The sequence below is a fragment of the Egretta garzetta genome, unplaced genomic scaffold (assembly GCF_000687185.1).
Source record: "Egretta garzetta isolate BGI_Z169 unplaced genomic scaffold, ASM68718v1 scaffold310, whole genome shotgun sequence".
NCBI classification, from domain to species: domain Eukaryota; kingdom Metazoa; phylum Chordata; class Aves; order Pelecaniformes; family Ardeidae; genus Egretta; species Egretta garzetta.
In genome coordinates, this window is record NW_009258296.1 from 255,624 (window position 1) to 278,873 (window position 23,250).

The 23,250-nt window shown below is 38.6% G+C and overlaps 1 protein-coding gene across 10 annotated transcripts; it reads left to right on the plus strand.

The window, feature by feature from the left end:
- Positions 1-283: 283 nt before the first annotated feature.
- Positions 284-22,599, plus strand: SLC35D2 (solute carrier family 35 member D2). 10 transcript variants are annotated; one of them, XR_004841936.1, is made up of 13 exons: positions 284-947; positions 2,366-2,399; positions 3,973-4,059; positions 6,799-6,866; positions 8,876-8,947; positions 10,870-10,938; positions 11,983-12,085; positions 13,438-13,530; positions 16,750-16,828; positions 18,658-18,740; positions 19,018-19,103; positions 19,350-20,216; positions 20,613-22,599. XR_004841936.1 is itself a non-coding variant. In XM_035893862.1 (13 exons), the coding sequence occupies exons 2-12, from the start codon at positions 2,379-2,381 to the stop codon at positions 19,450-19,452; spliced, it is 864 nt and encodes a 287-aa protein (XP_035749755.1). In that variant the 5' UTR covers positions 284-947; positions 2,366-2,378; the 3' UTR covers positions 19,453-19,488; positions 20,613-22,599. The 10 variants fall into 10 exon arrangements, 9 of the variants coding, with proteins under 9 accessions (XP_035749755.1, XP_035749767.1, XP_035749760.1 ...); XM_035893862.1 differs by having other exon boundaries at positions 19,350-19,488; XM_035893874.1 differs by lacking the exon at positions 20,613-22,599 and adding an exon at positions 15,934-16,001 and having other exon boundaries at positions 19,350-19,441.
- The last annotated feature ends 651 nt before the right edge of the window (positions 22,600-23,250 follow it).

A 23,250-nucleotide genomic window follows, 5' to 3' on the forward strand; every position in this document is an offset into this window, starting at 1 on the left:
CTCCCTCCCGGAGCCGAGCTGGGCCACGCCGCCTGTCGGGGAATCATTTCCATTGCCCTCAGTAAAGCCCAGGGGCCCCCGCGCAACTCGGCTCCGGGGCAGTAATTTGGCGCACCGGCACAGGCCCTGAATTGCCGATTTGTGTCGGGGAACGTGCTGAGGCTGGGCTCGGCTTCTCCGGTTTCAGACCCGACCTGTGCCCCAGCCTGTAGCGCTGCTGCAGCACCGCCCGGTGGCAGAGTCCTCTGCAGGAATATTTTTGAAACGTCCCGGGGCCCCCGCGCAACTCGGCTCCGGGGCAGTAATTTGGCGCACCGGCACAGGCCCTGAATTGCCGATTTGTGTCGGGGAACGTGCTGAGGCTGGGCTCGGCTTCTCCGGTTTCAGACCCGACCTGTGCCCCAGCCTGTAGCGCTGCTGCAGCACCGCCCGGTGGCAGAGTCCTCTGCAGGAATATTTTTGAAACGTCCCCGTCTTTTCCTCGAAGATCTTTTGTTATTCCCGGCGCCGAGGCTGGCGTTTCGCTAGTCGCAACCAGCTCAGACCCTCCAGGGAAGCAGCCTTTCCCGTGACTGTTCTTGCCAAACAGTCTGGTTACCTTCCTGCGAGCACCTTTCTTTTCTGAGGTAGCCAAAACCAAAACGTGAACCTCAGAAAACCTCTTAATCATAATAACACTGGAGAACTACATCTGTTGACTTGAGGGGTCTCACATGGAGTCATCGTCCTGTGGCTGTGATCTTCTCACCATTAGCATTCTATACTTAAAAGGTTTCCTCTGGTTTTGCGGTGTTTTAGCTCGTTATGAACTAACAACAGAAAAGGAAAAAAAAAAACCAAAAAATTGAAGGTTAAAAAAAAAGGTAAAACTTTCTGTTACTTTGTAGTGCTCAGTGCTATTTGAACACATAAGAGCTATGTATAACACCTCCCAGAAATGATACAAGGTAAGTTGTGATTTTGTTTTATAGTGGTTTTTATGATACAATCTGCAGTTCCTTTTAAGTCCCTGGCATATGACTAGCACATCCATGACAGACAATCAAAGACAGCATGCCTATCAGTACGCCTAAAGTTTGTATAAAAAGCTTAATTGCTGGGAATGTTTAGGGTTCTGCAGATCAAAAAAGTGTGGAGAAACCCGTGTAGTATGGATGAGTGAAGTCTCCATATTTATATTGTGTAGCTGTAATTACAGCAGAGTTTAGGTGTCACATGATTAAAAATGGAAGTCCTGTTCATTCTGCTGGGCGTTTTTTTGTTCTTTTTTTTCCCCTTAATACCTGTTTCCCACAATCACTTTTCCTAGTGGCTGCTCCTAACCCTTTATCTGTAAGACTGCAGTGTCCTTACAGCCCTCCTGCTGCAGGTCAGAGCGTTTCTTTTGCTAATACTATGTTCCCATCCCCGTGATGCTCATCTGAAATCTATGTTTCTCAGCACACTGAGTAGTAGTATGGCAGTTCTTGGTGGCTTCTGGGATAAAAAGCCACAACCTCAAGCAGCCTCAAGTACAAAGCTTGTTGAGAACGTGGACCCATTTGTTAGTGCAGGTGTGCACAGAGAATGAAGTGTGTTTTGTTTAGATTCCTTGGGTGCAGGTTTGTGTGTGACTGTTCCTGACAGTGCGGTCCAGCAAAACACTGCATGACTCCTGGGAGGCAGCAGGAGCTGTCATGTTCAGGGAGCTCCTTGACACCTAAGGCTTTTGGGCAGAGAGGCTCCAGACACTGCTGGTGGTGGCATAAAGCAGCCATCCATTGTAAATAACTTCTTTGCTTGTGTTTCAGTATGCATACAGAGCATTAGCACTTACTGCCATGCCTTTATTGGTTTTAACTTGATGTAGATTTAGGGGAGAAAATGGAGGGGCTCAGGTCCTGTACAGACCCCCTGTAGATGTTTCTACAACATTTACCTAGGTACTTTCTTTTCACATAAACTAGTGTGTTTGGGCTGTGGAGATAGGCTTCAAGTCAGGGCAAGTCCTAGAGACTTAACTGCTTATACCATCTCAGGACATACAGTGTATATGTGAGGCCACTCAAAAATTATGCATTGTTAGAGTTCTCCAAGTGTGTTGCCATCACTTACAAATATACCCCAAACAATTGGCTCTTTAGAATTGATTGGCTGCACATATGCTATTTTATTTGGAGGCAGCTTATGTTTTGCTGCAGAAATAACATACTAGGACTCCAATAACTGTAGCAGTACCTGAGCTCTTCTGAAAGACTGTGCAGTCATCCAGTTGTTGACTTTGGTGTTAAATTTAAACTCTTCTTTTTTTTGTTGTTTTGTTTTGCTTGTTTGGTTGGTTTTCTTCCCCTTTCCTCATTATTAAATATCTGTTTATGCTTTTCAGCTTCCCATCACCAATGTTTCTTGGAATTGGACAGGTATGTTCAGAAGTAAAGGACATTAAATATACTCATTATTTTGTAAGTTAAACTGATGTTAGCATAGAGATACATTTTAGGGAGGAAATCTCTGTTATACTGTAGTTCTTGTCTTCTGGATTAGATCCACCATAAGGAAGAGTGATTTTTGTTTAGTAGGATCAAGGAAATTTCAGCTCAAATCAAAACTATTGCCAGGGAAGAGTCACATAAGGGACTGGAAATGCCATTTATTTCCCCTGGTAGAATTCCATAATTAAGAGATCTGCCTTCAAAACTGCCAAGATTTGTTCTAAGAAGTACACAGATCCTATGAGTGTCCTTGCACTTTTGTGGATTATATGCAGAGACATGGCCTCTATTTGTAGACAGTGTATTTCCTCATAAATCTCTCCCCCACTTTCCCAGCAGTTTTGCAGTAGGACTGTTACACAGTTTTGGTTCTTTGTTGCCTTGTTTGCCTGTGGGCAATTTGCAGTACTGCAGCGGAATTACTTTTTTTGTAGGTGTTTTTGTTGTTAGTAGGCATCATAGTAAAACCCAAGTTCAAATGTTTGTGTACATGGTCCATAAAGAAGAACCTGCGGCTCAGCAGAGAGACAGCTGGGGACAATGGAGCCTTGAAGCCGGTGTTGTTTAGGCAAATAAATTTAAAACAGAGAATTTATTTTCTGCCAAGGCTATAAGCTAAGGTGTGGCGAGGAAGAGGTGAAAACAGGGTACTGCGGGTCTGATATCTCTGCTTGTTGGTGCCGAAGGGAGTAAAATGACTTTTAAAGTCTTTGCTGTATGAAAGGGGGAGAGAAAGAGAGTTTCATACATACAGACTGCTCAAGGAACCACACGTCATGGTTCAGTGGAAGCTAAACACTAGGAAATGTGGCAATACTTCATGTTAAGGGCAAGGTACGGCCTTGTTTCTTTGCTGAACCTAAGACTCAATGTCATTTCCATTTTCTGTTGACTGATCCTTCCAAGATTTCCCTGAATAGTTTGTAAAGTGCATGTAATATGGTATAATGCTTTAGTCTGTAGAACATGTCTCCAACCCCCATTTTCTAGATAGATAATTAATGGATTTTTGTATAAGGAAAATGTAATTTTTTTTTTCCTTCATGGGGGCAGCATTAAGTCTTATGATGTGTGATTGGTCAGCTACTCTCCTTCCTTGTGTTCATATCTTTATTATTCATTCCTCATGTTGTCAGCGATCAATGCAAAACCCCTGCCTCACATTACTTACAGAGCTGTAGGAGTGATTCTGCAGACTATATAACTCTCTGAGTGAAAATAGCATGATTATTCCAGGATCATCTCCTGTTTTATTTTCTCAGCTCCTTCTTAGCCAGTGAAATGTATGTCTCTAGTGTACTTTTAAATAAATAGCAGGTAAAATTGGTAAGAATAAAGTTATTCCAGTTTATTCATTATGTGCCGTGTTGTTCTTTGAAAAAAATAGGTAATACCTAGCATTTGTCAAACGCATATAAAGATTTTGCCTTTGAAGCAGTTCTTTCATTCATACATTACAATTCTGCTCTTACATGACTTATTGTTTTTCCTTTTTGTTTAGATGGCAGCCACTATTCTTATCCTGTATGTGTCGAAATTAAATAAGATTGTTCACTTCCCTGATTTTGACAAAAGTATACCTGTGAAGGTGAGGATTGATATTAATAAGAAAATGTTACCGCTTGTAACGATGTTCTTTCTTATGCAGACAAAATATAAAAGGAAAACAGAAATCAATTTTGCATTTGTTTGTCAAACATGTTTATTTGTATGTTTGTCTCATTTAGTATTGGATTTGATCATTTTAATTTCACTGCAGTATTCTTGCCTTTTGTTTGCAGAGAAATGTGGTGCCATTTGGTTATACAGTACATGGGAAAGTGTTCTGTACCTTCGTACAGCTGGGTGAACTCTTTCAGATTCCTGAAGTATTTTTCAGGATGTATACAGCTCCCTGCAGGATCTGTGTTTAAGAAAGAATTTAGATAACATCATGAAAGGCTGTTTGGAAATTTGAATGTGACATGTGATAAAACAATAGAAAAAGAATATGTGGTAGACCAAAAACCTGAACAACAGTTGATTCCAAATGTAAAATTGATGTTCCATAGGAGGGGCTAAAATAATGCCCACCAAAGATGCAGTAGGTAGGGGCTAGCTGCATCGTTATGGATTAAAGAGGCAGGATAGAGAGAATAGGAGAGGATCTTCTGTTACCTCAGATTGGGAACTAGGATCTGAAATGACTGTAGCAATGATCCTTGTAGATTTTTGCATCCATGTACAGTATGGCTGGAGCTTTACATTGATGCATAAGCCTGCAAATTTATGTCTTGTTGCAAGGTATGGGTCTGTGTTTGCTTAGAGATACAGGAAGTATTAGCTCCTGGCTCTGCTGCAGAGCTCAGATATCATAGCATTTCAGGCTAGCATCTTCGCTGCAGAATCTTGTCTTGCTGTCAGTATGAGGTTTACTACAAATATCTCGCAGCCATTGGCGACTGCTGTATTTTCTTAACGCATGCTGAAATCATTGGCATTTCTGCATGTAGAAATCTTGTAGGAATATCTATAGCATCAGTTATAAAATGGGCAATTCATGTTTTTTCCAAAACATGAATGAAGAAGGTTTCCCAGTGGGCAGTTTTGAGTTTGGCATATAAACAACTTGTCAAGACATCAAGAGGTTTCTTCCCTCTGCACCCCTCCAGTCTCACTACTTCCCCTCCCCGCTGTGGCCTTCACTTTAAAATCAGCACAAGGGCATTAAAAAATACAGCACCTTTTTACTTTGTCCTAATAGTAACTATCCTTTGGAAGACTTCCCTGGGTATGCTGGGAGCAGTCAGCACTGCAGCATCCAGGACTTGCATACTGCTTGTAGTGCTGAATTTGACTAGTCACAGTGAATCAGCTGGATTGCCCACTGTTGATTACTTTTTTAAAGCAGCCTTAGACTGACACTTTATCCTATTGAAAACTTTTGCTTTCATTGACGCTAAGGTTACAGTTGCTTTTCAACTCCCAGACTGGTTGCTTTCAGCTAGAGTTTTAAAGTAGCAGAGTGCTTATTTTAGTGAGGAAGCTTTGGAGTTCTTGACCCTTTTTAAGTAAATGTTTCATTGATCTCTGATGTTGTGCTGGATATTGTGATTTTGCCTTTATAATAGAGGAAAGAGAATGTAATGTCAGCTCTATTTTCATGCTATGAATGAAGATAGGTTTCTAAATAAAAATCTGTAGAAGAGGGAGAGTATTACAAAATTTTTGCAAGCTTATGTTGACAGGCTGAATATTTATTGTTACTCACACTCCTCTTACTTTATACTCCAGTTTACTTCTACTGTTACTCTCACTTAAAAGTTAACTTTAGTTAACTGTAGTTAATTTTTACTGTACTTTTCTCCTCTCTCCTCCTTGCTGTAAAAGAAACGCAGAATTTTTAACATTGATAAAACACAGCCCATTCCTCTGTATGCTCTTCCAGCACACGGTGCTTTGAAAAGGCATAGGCTCTAACAAACACAGCATGTATAGGCACAACAGCAGCAGCTATTACACAGGTTAGGATAGAGGATCTGTTTTGTCTTTCTGCCATTTCAGGTCCACTTGACTGATAGTGAATGGGACTAGAAGTACACACCACCTTTGTCCCCCAGTGATTACTTTGACTAGTTTTAATCTTCTCCAACTTTTCTGTAGTGGGAGAATAACAGCTTTGAACTGCAGATGAGTATTGTGTAGGGATCCCTGACTTCTGGTACATTTTCTTAGGGCTCTGAAGTTCTGTTATTGCTTCTCTGTATTGGGTTAGGGCCCAAATGTTTCTGTGGGCGTTAGTCTCATTATGCTAGAAGCTGGAAATGGTTTAATTTACCCCTAAATACTTAACTTTCCTTTCTAGTATCTAGCATAGCATAATTTGTTAGTAGATCTAAAATGGTGTATCTTCCAGGCATGCTAATATCTGTGGAGTACCTAGAGAAGCATAGCATACTTACAGCCTATTAATTCTTTCATTCCACCTGTTCTTCTGCTTATTTAGTTAGTATTACTTTTAGACCTACAATTAAAATGTTGGAATGAGTATTAATCTGAGGATTATAGTAATTAAAATAGAATTAATTAACTTATACACTGAATGGAGTCTGAGTCTCATTAGAGGTAGTTTGTGACTCTTCTAATGAAATCAGTGAAGCTGTGGTTGTGAACGGTCACATGAATGAGACCTGCAGATCAGTTTGCAGCATAGTTACTTTTTTTTTTTTAAAAAGCCCTTTTTCTTGCTAAAAGTACATCTGATATTACAGTTATCAAATTCTATCAAAGTTTCTCAACAGTACTTCAAAACATAATAATCTGAGTTGTGCTTTTAATTTCATCACAGTTGTTTCCTCTGCCTCTGATTTATGTTGGAAACCACATAAGTGGATTATCAAGTACCAGCAAACTCAGGTACAGTAAATGGAAGTTATAAGTAGACTGTCTGGATTTTACCCTTTTCTTTTGTGGGGGTAAAAAATAAACACTAAATCAAAAAGCATTGCATAGGGACTTAAATGCATATGATGTCTGTCTGTCTGTCTAAACCCCTGATATTACTAGGAAGCTCTTACCCAAACATTTGATCTATTTACAAGCTGTCTACTTCTTTTAATGGGGGCTTAGCTAGGCCTTGTACTGACAGAAAATCACAATGCTCCTTGTGACAGGAAAGTGGCTTTCATTTTCCCCTCACACCCAAGCATCCAGCTTTTCCTGGATGTCCTAAGCAGAGAGTTTGAAAGCTGTAGGAAAGACATTTTTGAAGGAAGAAGAATATGGGAAAGATTTGTACCATGAAGTCAGTGCAGGTTATTTAGGACATACCAAGAGATGGAAGAATGACTGCATAGTGGGTGGTGGTGGTGACGTAGCCCTGCTGAGCACCAAGAGCAGGCTGTGGGGAGGTTGCTAAAGGGCTCGCTGGCTCCTGTATGCCCATAAGCATAGATCCATGAGAGTTACTTCCATGCTAGTGTTAAAAAGGTGTAAGGTATGTAGAGGACCTGCTGTAATAGATCGGATGACCAAATTTTCTATGGAAGAGGAATGCAGGAGCATGATGGCTGCACCAGGATTGGAGGATACAGCACTACCATTGTGGTGGTTTCTTGTATGTTATTACAGGCTTCTGAGAATTTGACAGTAAGCTAAACCAAATCACAGAATTTTGCAGGTTTTCAGCATTTCCTAACTTTGAAACATGAAGCGCCTGATTCTGCAGCTCTGTGTTGTACATGTTCAGATGTTGTTCTACTGAAGTTCCTGTTCAGGCAGACGTAAGGACTTCAGCAATATTATCCCTAGTAGAACTTCAGCCAATGTGAATATGGAAGTATTCCTGTAAAAGTTTGATTCATGGGTTCTTCTTTCCCCTGTTTCCCTAACTGTAATTTTAAAATAAAAAGTTTATTAGGTTATTTTAAACATAAGTGCAACATCTCCTCCTCCTCTGACTAACATACTTCTTTTAGATTTACTATTCATAACTGATTTTTAAAACAGAAAAGTAAGAATGGCTGCACTGTTTCTACCATAAACTTTTTGTTACATTGCATTTTGTTACATTATGTGACATTTGTTTACATTATGGAATTCTCTATCTTGTTTGGGGTGTCTTTGTGCTGGGTCGATGATCCTATTCATACCTTCAAAATATCTGTTGTAAAATGATTAAAATCTGCATTAGGATTTGTATCACTTATTAATGCAGCTGCTAATAGTTATTGTAAACAGAGGATTAATTGATCCATATGGCCATGCTGTCAGATTTCCAAAGTGTCAGATGCCAGTATTTTCTCAAATTAATCAGAAAGGTTTCCAACTACGTCACTTCATGTAGACCAACAATAAGTTGCTCAAACGTAGCTGGCTGTTTGGCAGTTGCAGCTGGTCCCACCTATGACATTTCCTGTACTTCTCCTGGTTTTTTTTTCTTGTGGATTTATTTTACTGGTTTGAAAGTACAGCTTGTTTACTAGGCATATTTGCTTTGTATTTTATTTCTGTTATGTGATTTCAGAGACAGGTTTACTGTGTGTCCTTTAAGTTTACATAGAAATAATTTTTACTTACCCTGCCTGTGAATTCTACAGGAGGAATTATTTTATAGGGGCTATCCTAGGTAGAAATTAGCTTTTGTATTTCATTTTACTGATGCGGAGGGGCCTTTTAGAAGGTAGCAAGCTACATTGTTCTACAAACTGACAAATCTTGTTATTTTTCAATGATTTGGTTATCTAATCTGCCTCTAGTGTCAGACTAACATTTTTTTTATGTATGCTAAGTGGCTGGGAGTTTGTTTTGGTTGTTTATTGCTGGACTAATGGTTTCATATTCTGCTTAGTAAAATTAGATAAGAATTAAAACATAAAAATGCTATTAATCTGATGCTGTGCTCGGATTTTATTTTTTTTTGACAGTTTGCCGATGTTTACAGTGCTCAGGAAGTTTACCATTCCACTTACTTTACTGCTGGAAATCATCATACTTGGGTGATCCTTTTTTTTTTTTTTTTTTTCATTTAAGATACCTTTATTTTTGATCATATCAAGTGGATTACTGCTGCCATCTCATCAGAATACTGAATGACTGCTTTTCACTGAGAAAGAGAGGAAACCAAAGAAAGTAGCTCTTTTATGTAGCTTTTTTGAAGACATAGGTACATGCACTTTAGTGAATAGAGGGAGGAAAATATTCAGCTTGCTCTCATTTACACAGCTCATTCTCTTGACTGTTGCACAGGAATCAGGTAAGCACAGCAAGACCCAGGCACTTCTTTTAGCAGTTAATGGTTTGTGTCTCATCTCAGAGGCCCTTAAGCTGCAAACTGCTTTAAACAGACAGATCCTTATGTCTCAGAATTGATGATAGTACAGCAGTCTGCTTAAGCAGAGTAGCTTTCCGGGTCAAGTCTGAAAACATACCAATTTGATGAAGCTAAATGGTATCTAGCAGTGTGCTGTTAGATCAGAAAACTCTGTAATTATAGATACAACAGTTATTTTTAATGAGAAATTAAGAAGTGTATGCTATTGCAGCTTGGGATCACTAGTTTCAGTTGTACCGATTTGGAAGAAAAGGAATGTAAATACATGATACTTTGTCACCGTCATAGTTCTATACTGGTGGTTCGTGCTTGGATAAGGTGAGGTTTGCAAGGGGAAAAGCAGCTTGCTGAAGCTGAACCCAGGCAATATGAGAGTGATGGTCAGGGAAAACCTTTTCAAAAAGCCTCCAAGTAGACTGGCATCTCTTTTTGGCTGAAGCAGCAGCTGATCAATGATTCATCTTTGGAGATGCTCCAGGATTCTTTTCTAGTTGTAAGTTCTCACAGAGAAAGCAGAACTTGCTTTCTTCTCCTCTTGGCCTGAGGCCTCCCTCAAGCGAGGAAAGTGTGAGTCAGTGAGATGTCAGTTCTCAGCTGCACTACAAGCAACATCCTAACCTGAGGGAAGCCTAAGAGCAGAATGCTGTATTTGTACAAACTGCCGCAGTGTATTTCCTCAGGCCTGAAAATGAAAGGACTCCAGAGAGTATATGCTGGCTTACCTCAGGATATGAAAAGTAGTTAAGTTTAGGTTGTTACTGTTGAGATTCATTTTGAACAAAGCCTAATATATCTAGAGACTGCATACAGCTTTGTTGTTGGGACAGTGGTTCACATCTGTGCTCCTTTGACACACAGGATTTCTGTGGGAGCATTGTACATTTTGTTTTGATGGATCTTTTCTCACAGGCCAGCTCAGAGCTGGGAACTGGTGTTACGGAATGACTAGGGGAATGTCTTAAGTCACCTTGCAATATGGTGCAGAAATACTTAAGACATATCTAAATAAACAGGTATAAGAAGCAGGAAAGTTTTACAGTACACTTTCCCCTACTGTGTGGTGGTGCTGATGTAGATGTACTGAAGAATTTAATAAGCTTCTGTGCCTTCCCCTCCAAGTATAAGGTTTCAGTTTGACTTATAAATAAGTATCTATTTGAGAAGTAGCCTAGATAGTGTGCAGTACAGCATCTTCCCCAAGAAAGGTGAGATGAAAAAATACACGAGAGATGTGTAGTGATTTTCCTGTATTGAATTACTGGAAGACACTGAAATATGTCCATTATGAGTACCAATACACAGTAGATTACAGTTTGTTCCAGCACTGTTACTTCAAACCTTTAATCTTTACTCTTAAAATTATCTAGTGGCAGAATGTTCACAATGCTTTTTTAGTCTCTGTTCTTGGGGCTGAAGTCTGAAAGCATGGCACATAGTCAATCACATTGCTTCTGTAAGGTTATCAAGACTGTGCCCTCCTGTTAAATGTTCTGTGGTTACTACTTGCTTCGAAACTTTTCAGGCAGACAGCCATTTAATCTTCTCTTCAAATAATGAAAATGTGAACTGTCTAATTTTTGTCTACAGGAAACGTTACCCACTGAGTATTATAGTCAGCGTATTTGTCATCATTCTTGGGGCTTTCATAGCAGCTGGGTAAGGCTTTTGTTTTTCATACAAAGTCATGTTATGAGTGGAGGGACAACAGTAGGATTATCTTCCTTGTTAATTGCCAAGTAAATCTAAGTTGAGATCTGTTACTCTGAATTAAGTTGATTTGAAAAATCTCTCTGCTGACATCATTGGGAGGTGCAGGAATACAAAAGGGAAAATTTAACTCCAGCTGGAAGTATTTGGGTGCTTCTTCTTTTTCCCCTTGGGTTTTCCATGTTGCCAGGTTCATAAATGAAGCAAGTTAAAACTGTGTGAGGAACGCTGCTTTTATTTCATAGTATCAGTGTATTTTAATAATCTTAGAAAAATACATTCTTGTTCTGAGTAGAAAGACTGTCTTTTGGTTGTCAAATAGTTTTGAGTTAGGCAACATCTGTTGTTTTAATCACTTTGAACAAGTTCAAATGTGGGATTAAGTTCACAAAGCAGTCACATTTTATTCTCCTCTGTTTTTTTTTTTTTCTGTTTGACTATTCCTTTCCTTAACTGGAAATGTCATGTTATTTTTTGTTTCTTGGCTTTGCTATGTGCAGAGGTAAACAATTTCCATGTGATGTGACTCGGATAGAGCCATGTCCTATTAAATGCATTACCCTATATCCATGAGGAAACTAGTCAAAACAGAAAGGATGACAATATGTCTGATCTGACTGTAAAAAACAAGTAGTCATACTTTATTGCCTAGCTACTTTTTGTGTTAAAAGAAATAGATAAGTATACTCAATAATAATTGGACAGGTTGTCAGAATTGAGACAGATGGAATTTTTCACAGAATGAAAACTGAACATTTCCTGCCACTTCCACACTGAGTTCTGGTAACTCTCTGATGACTCATTTGTGAGGATCCTGTGACTGGAGAAATGTAAAGTACCTTGACTTACAAAGAAGGCTTAAAGCAAAACCTGTGACTTGCTGGAGTTCTCAGGATTTGCATTTCCTCATTTATGATATTTCTCTAGGTAAACAAGGTAGTGCAGTGCATTGGATGCTCTTTGCTTATTTACAATATAATATTTCTTTCCCAGGTCTGACCTGTCTTTTAATCTGGAGGGCTACACGTTTGTATTGCTAAATGATATCTTCACGGCAGCAAATGGAGTTTACACAAAGCAGAAAATTGATCCAAAGGTAACTGTGGGCTGATTAGGTTGAATTTAACATATGGTAACAGTGGGTTACTTATTATATGACATTATGAACATACAGTTATGAACTAATAAATAGTTTAAGTTGCTTTCATATTTCAGTTGATATATGCATCCTTAATACAGAACACCCTGGGAAAAACTTGTTATTAGTATCTCAGGCCAGGCTTAGTGTATTTTATTTTTTCCCAAGTCTTTAAGGCAGAGTTTGTAGTGGCTTTAAAACATTTATTTTGGCTAATAAAATAAATCCAAACCAAAAGCAAATTGTTTACCTGTGAACCTGATACATATCTAAAGAAGATGAATTTTTGACTAGAAACAGACTTTAAGTGAGGTTTATGTAAAATAAACTTGTGGCTAGGAATAGACACCTGACCAGTTTGAGTCAATAAGAATAACAACTGGTATCTTTTTTGTCTGTCTAAAAGCAGGTCTACACCAAACCCACGTATGCCAAAGAATTAGGCCATACCTTGATACATTACACTTTGTGTAAACATTGAGCAGGCTGCTCTTGTAACACAGTGCTATGAAAACATACCAAGCCATAGCAAAGAGCAGTCCTGGAGATGCTGATAGAGGTTTTGTCACAGACTTTTGTGGGTCAGTCTGTACAGTGGAAATGTATGTCTTTTAGTAATATCAGGAGTCACACTGTATCCAGACTCCGTAATTTTCTTTATGAGCAGCACTTAACGGCCTCACAGGTTTCTGCAAAATATGGGGTTTCATTTTAAAGCAAGAGATAAGCTGAAGAGATTTGTAACGTAGCACGGCTAAATCTGGAGGAAGCGAAAGCTGCTTTTCTATTCCCCTAATCTTATGCTTTTGTGTCAAGCAAGTTAACCAACAGGATATATGGCATCCCTCAAGTTGCATCAGTTACCAGTGTTTACAGGTGCTCTGTCTAGGAGTCAGGCTTCAATAATTTTCCTGCTGTGCTGGCCCCAGGGAGCCACCCTGCCCTATCCTTTTGTGGTTGTTGCAGTGGATGGAATGAGTAATCACTTGGCCACGCAGAGACTTACCTGCAGTCTAACACAAAGCAGTTCTGGACCAGTGCCTTGGGAAGTTTCTGACTAGCTGGTGTTGTACAGAAAATTCAAGGTATAGCAGAGCAGTAATATTCTGCTGAATATACAAAGTGACTGAAATTGAAACTCAGCTCAGTACTAAACACGGAATCCAATGACCACAAGCTTGTATTTTTAATTGAAGTGTATTATGTTTTGTCTACTCATTGACAATAATGTCAGAATGATTGACAGAGTAATATTTAGTATTTTGCTCCCAAATAGCTTGTAATTCGAAACACTGTTTCATTTTTCACAGGAGTTGGGAAAATATGGTGTCCTTTTCTATAATGCTTGTTTCATGGTAGTACCAACAGTTATTATGAGCTTTTCTACTGGAGACTTTCAGCAGGTAAGGAGCAATATTCCATAGCTCAGACTAATAACAGTATTTTGTTCAGTTTTTTCAGTGGGGGGGTGGGTGGCATTTTTTGTTTGTTTGTTTTTTTAAAGAGGTAATCCTATGTCCATGCTAGTGACTGCTATTTGAAATATGTGACTTCGACTTCCCTTCACAGGTAATAACTTGTAATTATTCACTCTGAGGAGAAGCTGAAGCTGTGTGATAGCCCTTATATGAGTCTTTTTTTAAAAACTAATATGTGTCTGGGGACTTTCAGCTAGAGCAATTGGTTGGGAATCCAGCTGCACTATGTGATTTGCCACATGCTCTAAAATGAGATTGCAAACACCAAAACCAGAAAATTTCCAGTCCTCTCATTCTGATGCACAGGACAGATTCCTGTTTAGTAACCTACATTTTACATTCTTACAGAATGACAGCACGAATCTCCATAGCTAATCATAATATTGTATAATACCATAGGCAGTATGTCCTCACATGTAAAGTATCAGTCCAGGAGGTTTGTGGTGTTTTTCTGGCTCCTTCACAGACTTTCTTAGTTGCCCATTTCTTACCAGTAATATGAGTCTAGACACTCATGTTCTCTTTTGGAAATATTTGAAATTTGCCACTGAAAATTGCTGCAGAGCTTGCAGGTGTCATAAATCCTTCCAGTGTCCTTTGTTATATGTTGTTGTGCCCTGGACTCACATGATTTTGTCATTGTGTTCTTACAAGTTCTTTAAGTGAAAAAATTGTCATTCCCTGAAAAATGGTGGTGTTAGATCTGCTCTGAGTGTGAAATGTCTTCCTGTGACATGAGTCCAGCATGACCTTATGCCAGTTTAGGAAAATGCAGCCGATGCCCTTCTTGGCAGAATTGGTGGGGGCCAAGTTTGTATATTTGTAAGGTTTTACCTGCTTTCCCAGCAGTCATGGCTGGAGGACTTTTGGGAGATCTGGACAGGGAAATTTACCTTGTTGCTAGATTTAGTCCATGGGAAAAAAAGTGCCTTGTGCCCACATTTTGATTTGGCACAAACAATTTAATGCTCAATTACCTGAAAAAAAGTAAAATCAGAGAAATGCATAATGCCTATTGTGCATATGAAGTGGCTTGATCACTTAATATTGGGAAGTCTCATTAAATGATGGGTATGACTAGTGTCGGCATGATGCACAGAAATTAAATCACAGAAAAATGTAGAAAATTGAAAAATACTCATGAAAAATCAACAAATCATGGTGGATAACACCTGTATTTAGCAGATTTTTCAGGTCACAGAAGTTGGCTTGCTTTTACCCTAGCAGAGATTTTTGCCTTGATCCATCACAGACAATGCACCTTTTACCAATCAGAATATCAGTACCCCATTGATGCGCTAGGGAGATTGCTTCTTCTCCTCTAGCTCTTTCTGGAGCTGTAGCTACTGCATCTTGTAGAGTCTGCAGTGTGTGAGTGTCCCAGTTAATCACTTCTTCACCAGCTGCTCACTAGGAGAACAGGAAAGCATGATGCAGTGGAAGAGGAATGAAGCCCCAGAATGTCTCTTAATAATACTTTGCAATTCATTGTTGCACACCCGCACAATTCTAGCAGGGCACAGCTGCCCGAGATCCCTCTAATCTATTACCTCACGTGCTGGAGGCTCAGCTAGCCACAGCTCAGCATGGACTAACAGCCTTTACCCTGTTTCTCAGGGGTGTGTTCAGCCTTTGCTGAATTTTGTGCTGGTGCAGGTGACTTTAAACTAACCAGATTGAATTGAGGTACCCTGGAGTTACTAGAGATGGAGAAGAACCTGTGACATGTTTCTTAGTGAATGTTGTGTGGCACTGTGTGTTTGTTTGCTGCATGTCACTAAGGAACAGGCTTCAAAGTGATGATTTAGCCTTTTCGCTGACCTTCATTGATCAGAGACCTTAGTATTGCTTACCTAATCTGGTTTTAAGCTCAAAAACGCAGGCTTGGACCTTGAAAGCTGTTAATGAATGAATCTATGGTATGAAATAGGTTTCAAGGAGATTATTTATTTATTTGCTTTTCTCCCTGTCTGGTATCAACACTATTTATTATATAATATTAATCACAGTGTTGGTATCTGTATCAATAAATTTGAAAATACACATTCTCTGTATTGTATACATTGCTTGCAATGTGCAGTTTTATATCTGCACTGCTATATATGTTACCAGAATGTTTCTAGGTATCATGGGTGCTGTTGTACTGTTGTCTCTGAAGTTAAATGCATCAAACTGTTTCCAGTAGTAATATGAATATCTAGTAATTATAATATGAATCAAATATATTTTGTGATTTTCCACATTTTCATATTAACTATATTTTATACATGTTTACAGTTGATTATATAGCACGTAATTCTTGCTCTCTCTCTCATTTTTTTTTAATAGGCAACACATTTCCAGCACTGGACAAATTTTTTATTTGTCTTTCAATTTCTTCTTTCCTGCTTGTTGGGGTAAGGACACAGGGTAATCAAGTAAGACACTTTAATGACAGTGTTTCAAATTGCAAGTCTCAAATGTAAAACTCACTAGTAAGTTATGTTAAAAGTCAAAGAAAAAATATTTTTCCCCCAGGCTTCTGTCTTGTCTTTTAATTATTTCTAATAGATAGTACTGAAACAGTTATTTACACTATGTTGTTTGTTTCACAAGTGCAGTGGTCAACAACATGACATTTCGCTTTTTACTTTCTGTACCCAGTATCTCTCTGCTGGCCCTCTCTTCTGATTATCTAACCTCTTCTTTACAGTTAATAGAATGTAAGCCCTTTACTATATGAACTGTTTCAGTGCATTTGTTCTTTAAAGTACCTGGAAAAGAAATTCAAAAGTAATAAACCAATGCTTTGTTCCTGTTGGAACTGCAGAGTCAAAGCAAGAATAGAAAGTGGGTTGGATCCTGTTCTGCTCTTTCACGTCACCAACCAAGGGGTCAAACTAACTTCAAATACAGACGTTTAAGAAGCACAGAAGATAAGGATGACTCTGTTAGAGCTGAAGCAGCATATTGTAATGTATATTTTTATGCACATCATTAACTTAAAATACAGATCCACAGGGTCTTTTTTTAGGGTTCGGAACAGGTGGGATTGAAGATCCTGGCAAAATACAGATCCAGGAAATGTTGAACATTTCAAAGTGTTGCTAAACTTCTGAGCTCCCTGGAAGAAATTTGTAAAATTTTCTCCTTTGCTTTACTTAGGTTTCTCTTGATGTATTCTACTGTCCTATGCAGTCATTACAATTCTGCACTTACAACAGCAGTAGTTGGTGCCATCAAGGTGAGTTATGGAGAAGAGGGAGATGAGAATGCTCAAATAGGCAGGGAAGAGCATTGATTCAGCAGTGATCCTGATTATGCTTTGAGCTGGAAACTCAGAATGAGGGCTAATACTGAGACACTGCTTGTGCCATACATTTTGGAGATCCACACATCAAAGTGACCTTGCTTTGAAGCTCAGGTATACTCTAGAAAGCAATGTGGGTATTGATTTATTTTTATTTTTGCTGCATGAGAAACTTGAACCACTTTAATTAAAAGGTGTACGTTTAACCACATTTCATCAGGTACTATCACCTGCTTATGTTCCTTATCAAGTTACTGTAAGTTAGTCAAGGTAGCCTGATGCAAATCCATTGCAAACAGAAACTGATACAGACTAACCCACTTTCACTTTGGGCTGACCTAGTTTCCGTTGCTGCTAATAAATAGGTCATTCATAGATAAAAAATAATGACTAAGCTGTAGCAAGGAGGTTACTGCTCTATGGTTAACTGCCTTTGTCTGACAACATGTATTCCTATATTAGCTGAAAGGACAATTTCATTTTGGTTTGTATAAATTCTGGTCAATTTGATGAATGCCAGAATATGCCTGTGTTAAGAACTGAACTTTGTGTCCTTACAGTCTGTTTTCTCTAACCCTGTTTAATTTAAAACCAGTGCAGCTTCCATTGTGTTGATAAGGCTAGCATGTTTGAGCTGGGAACATCACTGACTGCACAAGCACCTTTTTGTCGGCCAATTTGGAGAGAAGCACAGAGCTGTAAGCTGGAAGAGTTTTAGCAAAAGATAAAGTGTATGCTGTTGTGGGCCAAACAACTATCAGAATCCAAACTAGCTTAGGCACAGAATAACAGTCCTCAGGGTGCTCCCTTTCATGGGTGACTAAGGAAAACAATACCTCCAGCATAGCAAAATCCACAAAAAGAAGATACTACTTCTCTTTCTGCAGTTGTTTGTTTTTGAAAGCCAGCAAGATTAATCTAGTAGTTTTCATTCTGTGGTTCTGAAAGTGTTCTTTTAAATTTGATGTGTCTGCATTGAACCATTAAGATAGAGCAACACTGTTTCTATTTGCTGAGTATTAATTAGTCTTTGAGACACTTCAAGCAGCTTTAAAGTCGACAAGCCCTTTATGATATGGAGGTCCGCAGTAGAAATCTCTAGAAATTATGTCATTGTCCAGACTAACTGCTAAAATATTTGAAACCGTTGAAGTGTTGGTAAAATGATCACACAGTTCCATAGTTTTACTTCTGTCTATAGGGGACAATTTTCCCAAAACTTGATGGGGGCAGGGTGAGGGGTAGAATCTTTAAACTGTGCCTGCCTTGAACTTGAGCCAAGTGCTTTCAATGCACATTTAGTTGGCAAAGTGAGGAGGTAACCCCTTCAAAGCAGTAGTAAAGAGCTTTTATTGTAACTTCAAAGAGTAATTTTTATGCTTGAGAACCCAAAACCTGCTTTTAAGAAATAGGGTTTGAAGTGAGCCTTTCAAGGATTAAAAAGAAGTACATTTTCAAAAGGTGTCCATAGCTCCATTTTGCCAAACATCAGATAGCTAATTTGCTTTTTTAATTTTTTTCTTTTTTTTTTTTCCCCAGAAGGTCATTCTCAGTGCATTGTATGCATTTAGAAAACATACTGATTTTATTATCCTGTTTTGCTGTCACCTTACCCATGATGATGACATCCCATGAAACTAATCTCAGAGAGGCCAGCAACAGACTATAGCTATTTCCTTAGAAGAGTAAATTAATTGATACCATTTATATTCTTGGAGATGAAAACTGACTTCAATAAATGCATGGCTTTTGTTCCCTTTCAGAATATATCCATTGCTTACATTGGAATGTTGATTGGTGGAGATTACATATTCTCCATGTTAAACTTCATTGGGCTAAATATTTGGTGAGTGAAACTTGAATAGCTTTTATTTGTTAAAGCTGAAGATATCTCAGTGAGATATAGTTTTATGTTTTGTTTGATTTAGCCCACTTGGGTGATGCAGGTTTGAAACTACTGGCATGAGGATGCACTGCCTCAGGGTGTAAAGTTCATTACAATTAGTTACATCTTTTCTTGTCTGTTTTCAGATATTGAACCTTACTATGATAAGATCTTAACTATGGAAACATGCTGGCAGTCTTACTATGTGGGGTTGAGTTAATTCTTTTTTTATGAGCAGCAGTTCCGAGCTGTGCTACTTCCGAGTAAAAGCCAGGTGGTGTGGGAAGTGAGAACACTGTGTCCATTGAATAGGAGTTACGACTTGTGAGTTGTTACTTTTTGTGTTTGGGTGAACTGTTACATCTGTTTGTATGAATCTGTTGGAGCAACTGATAATTGATCTTTGTTTACTTGGGGTTTGTTTCTCAGGTGGTTTACATAGCTCTGAGGCACTCCTAGTTTATGTTAGCTGGCATTCTTTACTCCTTTGGGAGGAAAGGTACATACATATAAAATGGTATATACAACATCAGGTATCTTTGACACCTCTGTTTGTTCTTTTTTCTTCAGTATGGCAGGAGGACTGAGATACTCATTTTTAACCTTAAGAGGGAACAGCAAGCCTTCGCAACCTGGGGATGAAGAGACTGCACTTCCTGAGTCAAAGAGTTAGCCAAAATGTCTGCCCTGAAAGAGACTGAACATACAAGTTAGTTTAGCATTGCAGAGAACTTAAGTAATTATATGCTGCAACATATTTGGAACAAGAAAAAAAAATCTACCTCAATTGCCACAGATGTGCACACAACTCATTGGTTCAGAAATATTCTTGTACACCATGTTTTTTACATGTGGACAAGTTTAATTTTAGCATTTTTTTACACCATGAGCTAATTTAGGAAGTAATGCCATGAACAAATCTCAGATCCCTTCATTTACCTGTGTTATGGTGCTATTTGTTCTATTTCAGTGTCTGCCAGTACTCTCTGAGGCAAAACTGCCTGTAAGGATCATGTGGTTTGATTCACCATTACGTTATGCCATATGCAGTCTTTGGTATCAGTGAAGTGATGAAAGATGCTAGTGATTCAGAATGATTTCACGTACACATTTGCTCTTGTGTAAGTGGCTGTAGAATGTATGGGGCAAAGAGGAGATCGGCCCCAAGTTTGTTCCCTGTGTAAGTGTTGACTGAAGAATTCAGGATATGGCCTAGCATGTTTGGTATGCATTGTGTAGATATTCTCTCTCAGTCTTTTCCTCATCCTCAATAACATGGTGTTCTGCTGCAATTGTCACTGTTGTTGTAAGTGAATTCTCGTAACTTTGCTGCAGGATCAAGGAGAGAAGGAAATCGAGGGAAGAATTTTATATATAAAAAGATTTTTTTTGTGTGAGAGCCAGTACCAAACAGGTTAATTAGGAGAGATAACAAAGGTAAATCTATTTTTGTTTAGGTACATTCGTCTCTTTATATCACAGTCCCCTCCTCTGATGTTTTGTCTATAACTATCTTCTAATGCTGTAGAGAAGTGATGTTACTATATATAAACTACAAGAGAGGAAACTGATTCATATATGGAAGACTAACTTGTCTTTAAATGAGGAGAAAGGATTAGTGTCTTGTTGTGTCTTATATATGCAGTGAAAGCTTATCTGGTACTAGTTTATGCTTAAAATTCAGAATAAGGAATTATAACAAGCCCAAGAGGTTTCTACAGTGGGCAAGGCTGGCCCACTGGTTAAAAAAACTGGTCTGGAATCTGATTGTTAAGGTTATCGTCTGGGACAATAATGTATCCTGTATCTTTATTTCCTTCTTTGAAAATACAGTTGATAATGCTTACCTGTGTCTCTGAGGATATACCATTAATCATTGAAAACATGGTAAAAGCCTTGCAGCACTGGAGGACAGCGGAGTAATTAACTGTGTTGAAGTTTTCAACTCCCTGCAAGCATGAGCCAAAATTTTTTGAAATAATCAAATTAGAAGAAGATTTTGGAAGACCGTGACTTGGAACAAGGGAGATCTAATGACTTGTTCTATCCCTGCTTGAATTAAAATAGAGCTAAATCTGTAAGCATTACTCCGGGTGTAACATGTGAATGACCAGACTGGATTAGATCTGAGAAATATGTGAGTAGTTCACACCAGAAGCTTCAGGGAATGACTGGACTGCCCACTGCCTTTGTGGATTTGAATGGCAAGAGGAGGAGGAGTGACTGCAGATATCAGAAGTGGAATTTAAGGACGCAGTCAAAGTGGAAACAGAAGTCTGGGCTATCCAGTTTCTCACAGCTGGCTGAGAGATGTGACTTTCATTTTCTACCTATTGAAGAGCTGAGAAGGGAAGGGGTAGCTGCAAATACTTTAGAGAGATCTTTTGTTTTTAAAGATCCTGAAAAAGCCTGTGATACTTTTGATACTCTTTCTCCAGATCATCTCTACCTCCAGAATCCTGATTATTGAACCTCATCTCTCTGCAGTGGGACAAGGCATTGGAAGGTTTTCATTAATTATGAGAAGATTGAGAGTCATTTGATTGCAATACAAATGGACGCATAATGGCACCTGCTAAATAAGATGTAGCTTCCACAAAGGAACAGCTACTGTATGCATTTAATACATTAATATTTTGCTGTACCTTTTATAAATAAAGAGATGCAGATTACAGTTTTAAAAAGTTTTTGGGTTTTTGTGTGGATGGACACGTAAAATGCTTTTAAGCACATGGATAGCACGAATATTTGCTTTTTGTGCGATCGACTACTATGCTGTACTTGAAGTAGTTTTGTTAGTTCATTCTGTACTGTAGTGGAAGCAATTTTATTTAATTTATTGTTCATGTCACGTTTTTGAAGTCCTTCAGACTTAGACTTCTCACCTAAAATACAGACCTGAATGCCAAAGTCTTTATGATAATGTTACTCAGAATCATTTACAAGATAAATTTAGGAATAAGCCAGAGTAGGTATTATCTGGAAGAACTTGCAAGTGCTTACATCCTTTCACAAAGCAACTCAGCTTCAGTCTCTTACTATTTTCCTCTGTATCAGCGGAGATATTACTGATTCCAGTATATTCACTGGTTGAAGCTCTGGGAATATGGGCTCAACCAGGCACAACTCTCATGTTAGAATTTAGGCAATTGTGGAAATGGCTATTTCACTCAGAACCTCTGTAACGGCGTCTTTCAATTAATAAGGTAGTAATTTAAAACTGATTTCTTGTAGGTTACATCTGTAGATAGTCCGAACCTTACTTTTCTACAGACTTCTTATCAGCTTAATGAAAGATTAAAACAGTTGTAAAACTAGATGGCTGATGTGCTGTGTGAAGCTTCATTTTCTTTTCTTTCTTTTGGAAATATGGTAAAAATTTTTAGAGAAAACATTACTCTTCATAATACAGATTTAAAAGAATTACCAAGTAAGCTAGTTTTAAGAAATGCTGGATTGACTTCTGAAAGTTACAGTCCCTCACTGAAGTTTCTTGTGGTTACGTGCTGCTAGCTACAGAGCTTGATTTCAGAAGTCAGTCCAACGTTTTAAAAACTTTTCAAGTTCTACAGATGACAAGGAAACATAGAAAGAAACTTTAAAATAGTAACTGTATTGAAAAGGAATATTGTACTGTATGTTGATCTGTTCACACTCTTAATTTTATAGGGATTGCTTAGCAGTGGGCTAGCTGTAATGGAATAAGATCAAGAGTGAGAAAGCACAGTGGTCACCCAAAGAAGCTTGCTATCTATGCAATGTGTAAGGTTCTTGCAATGATTTTCACTTGAATATGAGGAAGTTCTTTACTTTGAGGGTGACAGAGGACTGGAACAGGCTGCCCAGGGGGGTTGTGGAGTCTCCTCTGGAGATATTCAAAGCCTGCCTGGATGATGTCCTGTGCAACCTGCTCTAGGTGAACCTGCTTTAGCAGGGGGGTTGGACTAGATGATCTCTGGAGGTCCCTTCCAACCCCTGCCATTCTGTGATTCTGTGATCCCTGTGAAAGTCAAAAAAGCAATACCTCAGAAAAAAAACACAACTTAGATGGGGCTGGATGAACAATTCTTCACATTCATAAGCATTTGTTATTTTTCCTCTCAGTATCTCAGCCTGATTTAAAAATATTAGGCCCATGATGTACTGTAAGTGTATCTCGGATTTGTTACCAGTCTCCAGAAAAGAAAATGTCAAGAAAGCATGGGCAGAACTGGAAGTGCAGAAGAAAAGACTGGCAGCTATGCAAGTTTGCATTTTGGCTCTATCGTCAAATAGAACTGCTTTTGTTTCTTTTTCGTGTAAAGGATGTATTCAGCATCATTGTTGCATATGAAGAACACAGTGCAACTTGTTCAAATTTAAAGTATTCCTTGAATAGTTAGTGATTCTCTGGGGAATGGGTGATTGTATGTAATTTTTTTTTAATTTAATATTAAAATCTTTTTTTTTAGCTGACTGGCCTTACTTATGG

Excerpts from the sequence above, each read along its gene's own strand:
- SLC35D2 (XM_035893850.1), top strand. The coding sequence starts at position 2,379 with ATGTTTCTTGGAATTGGACAG. Across the intron at positions 10,939-11,982 it reads GGGGCTTTCATAGCAGCTGG|GTCTGACCTGTCTTTTAATC; the intron begins GTAAGGCTTTTG and ends TTTCTTTCCCAG. Across the intron at positions 18,741-19,017 it reads TTCATTGGGCTAAATATTTG|CAGTTCCGAGCTGTGCTACT; the intron begins GTGAGTGAAACT and ends TTTTATGAGCAG.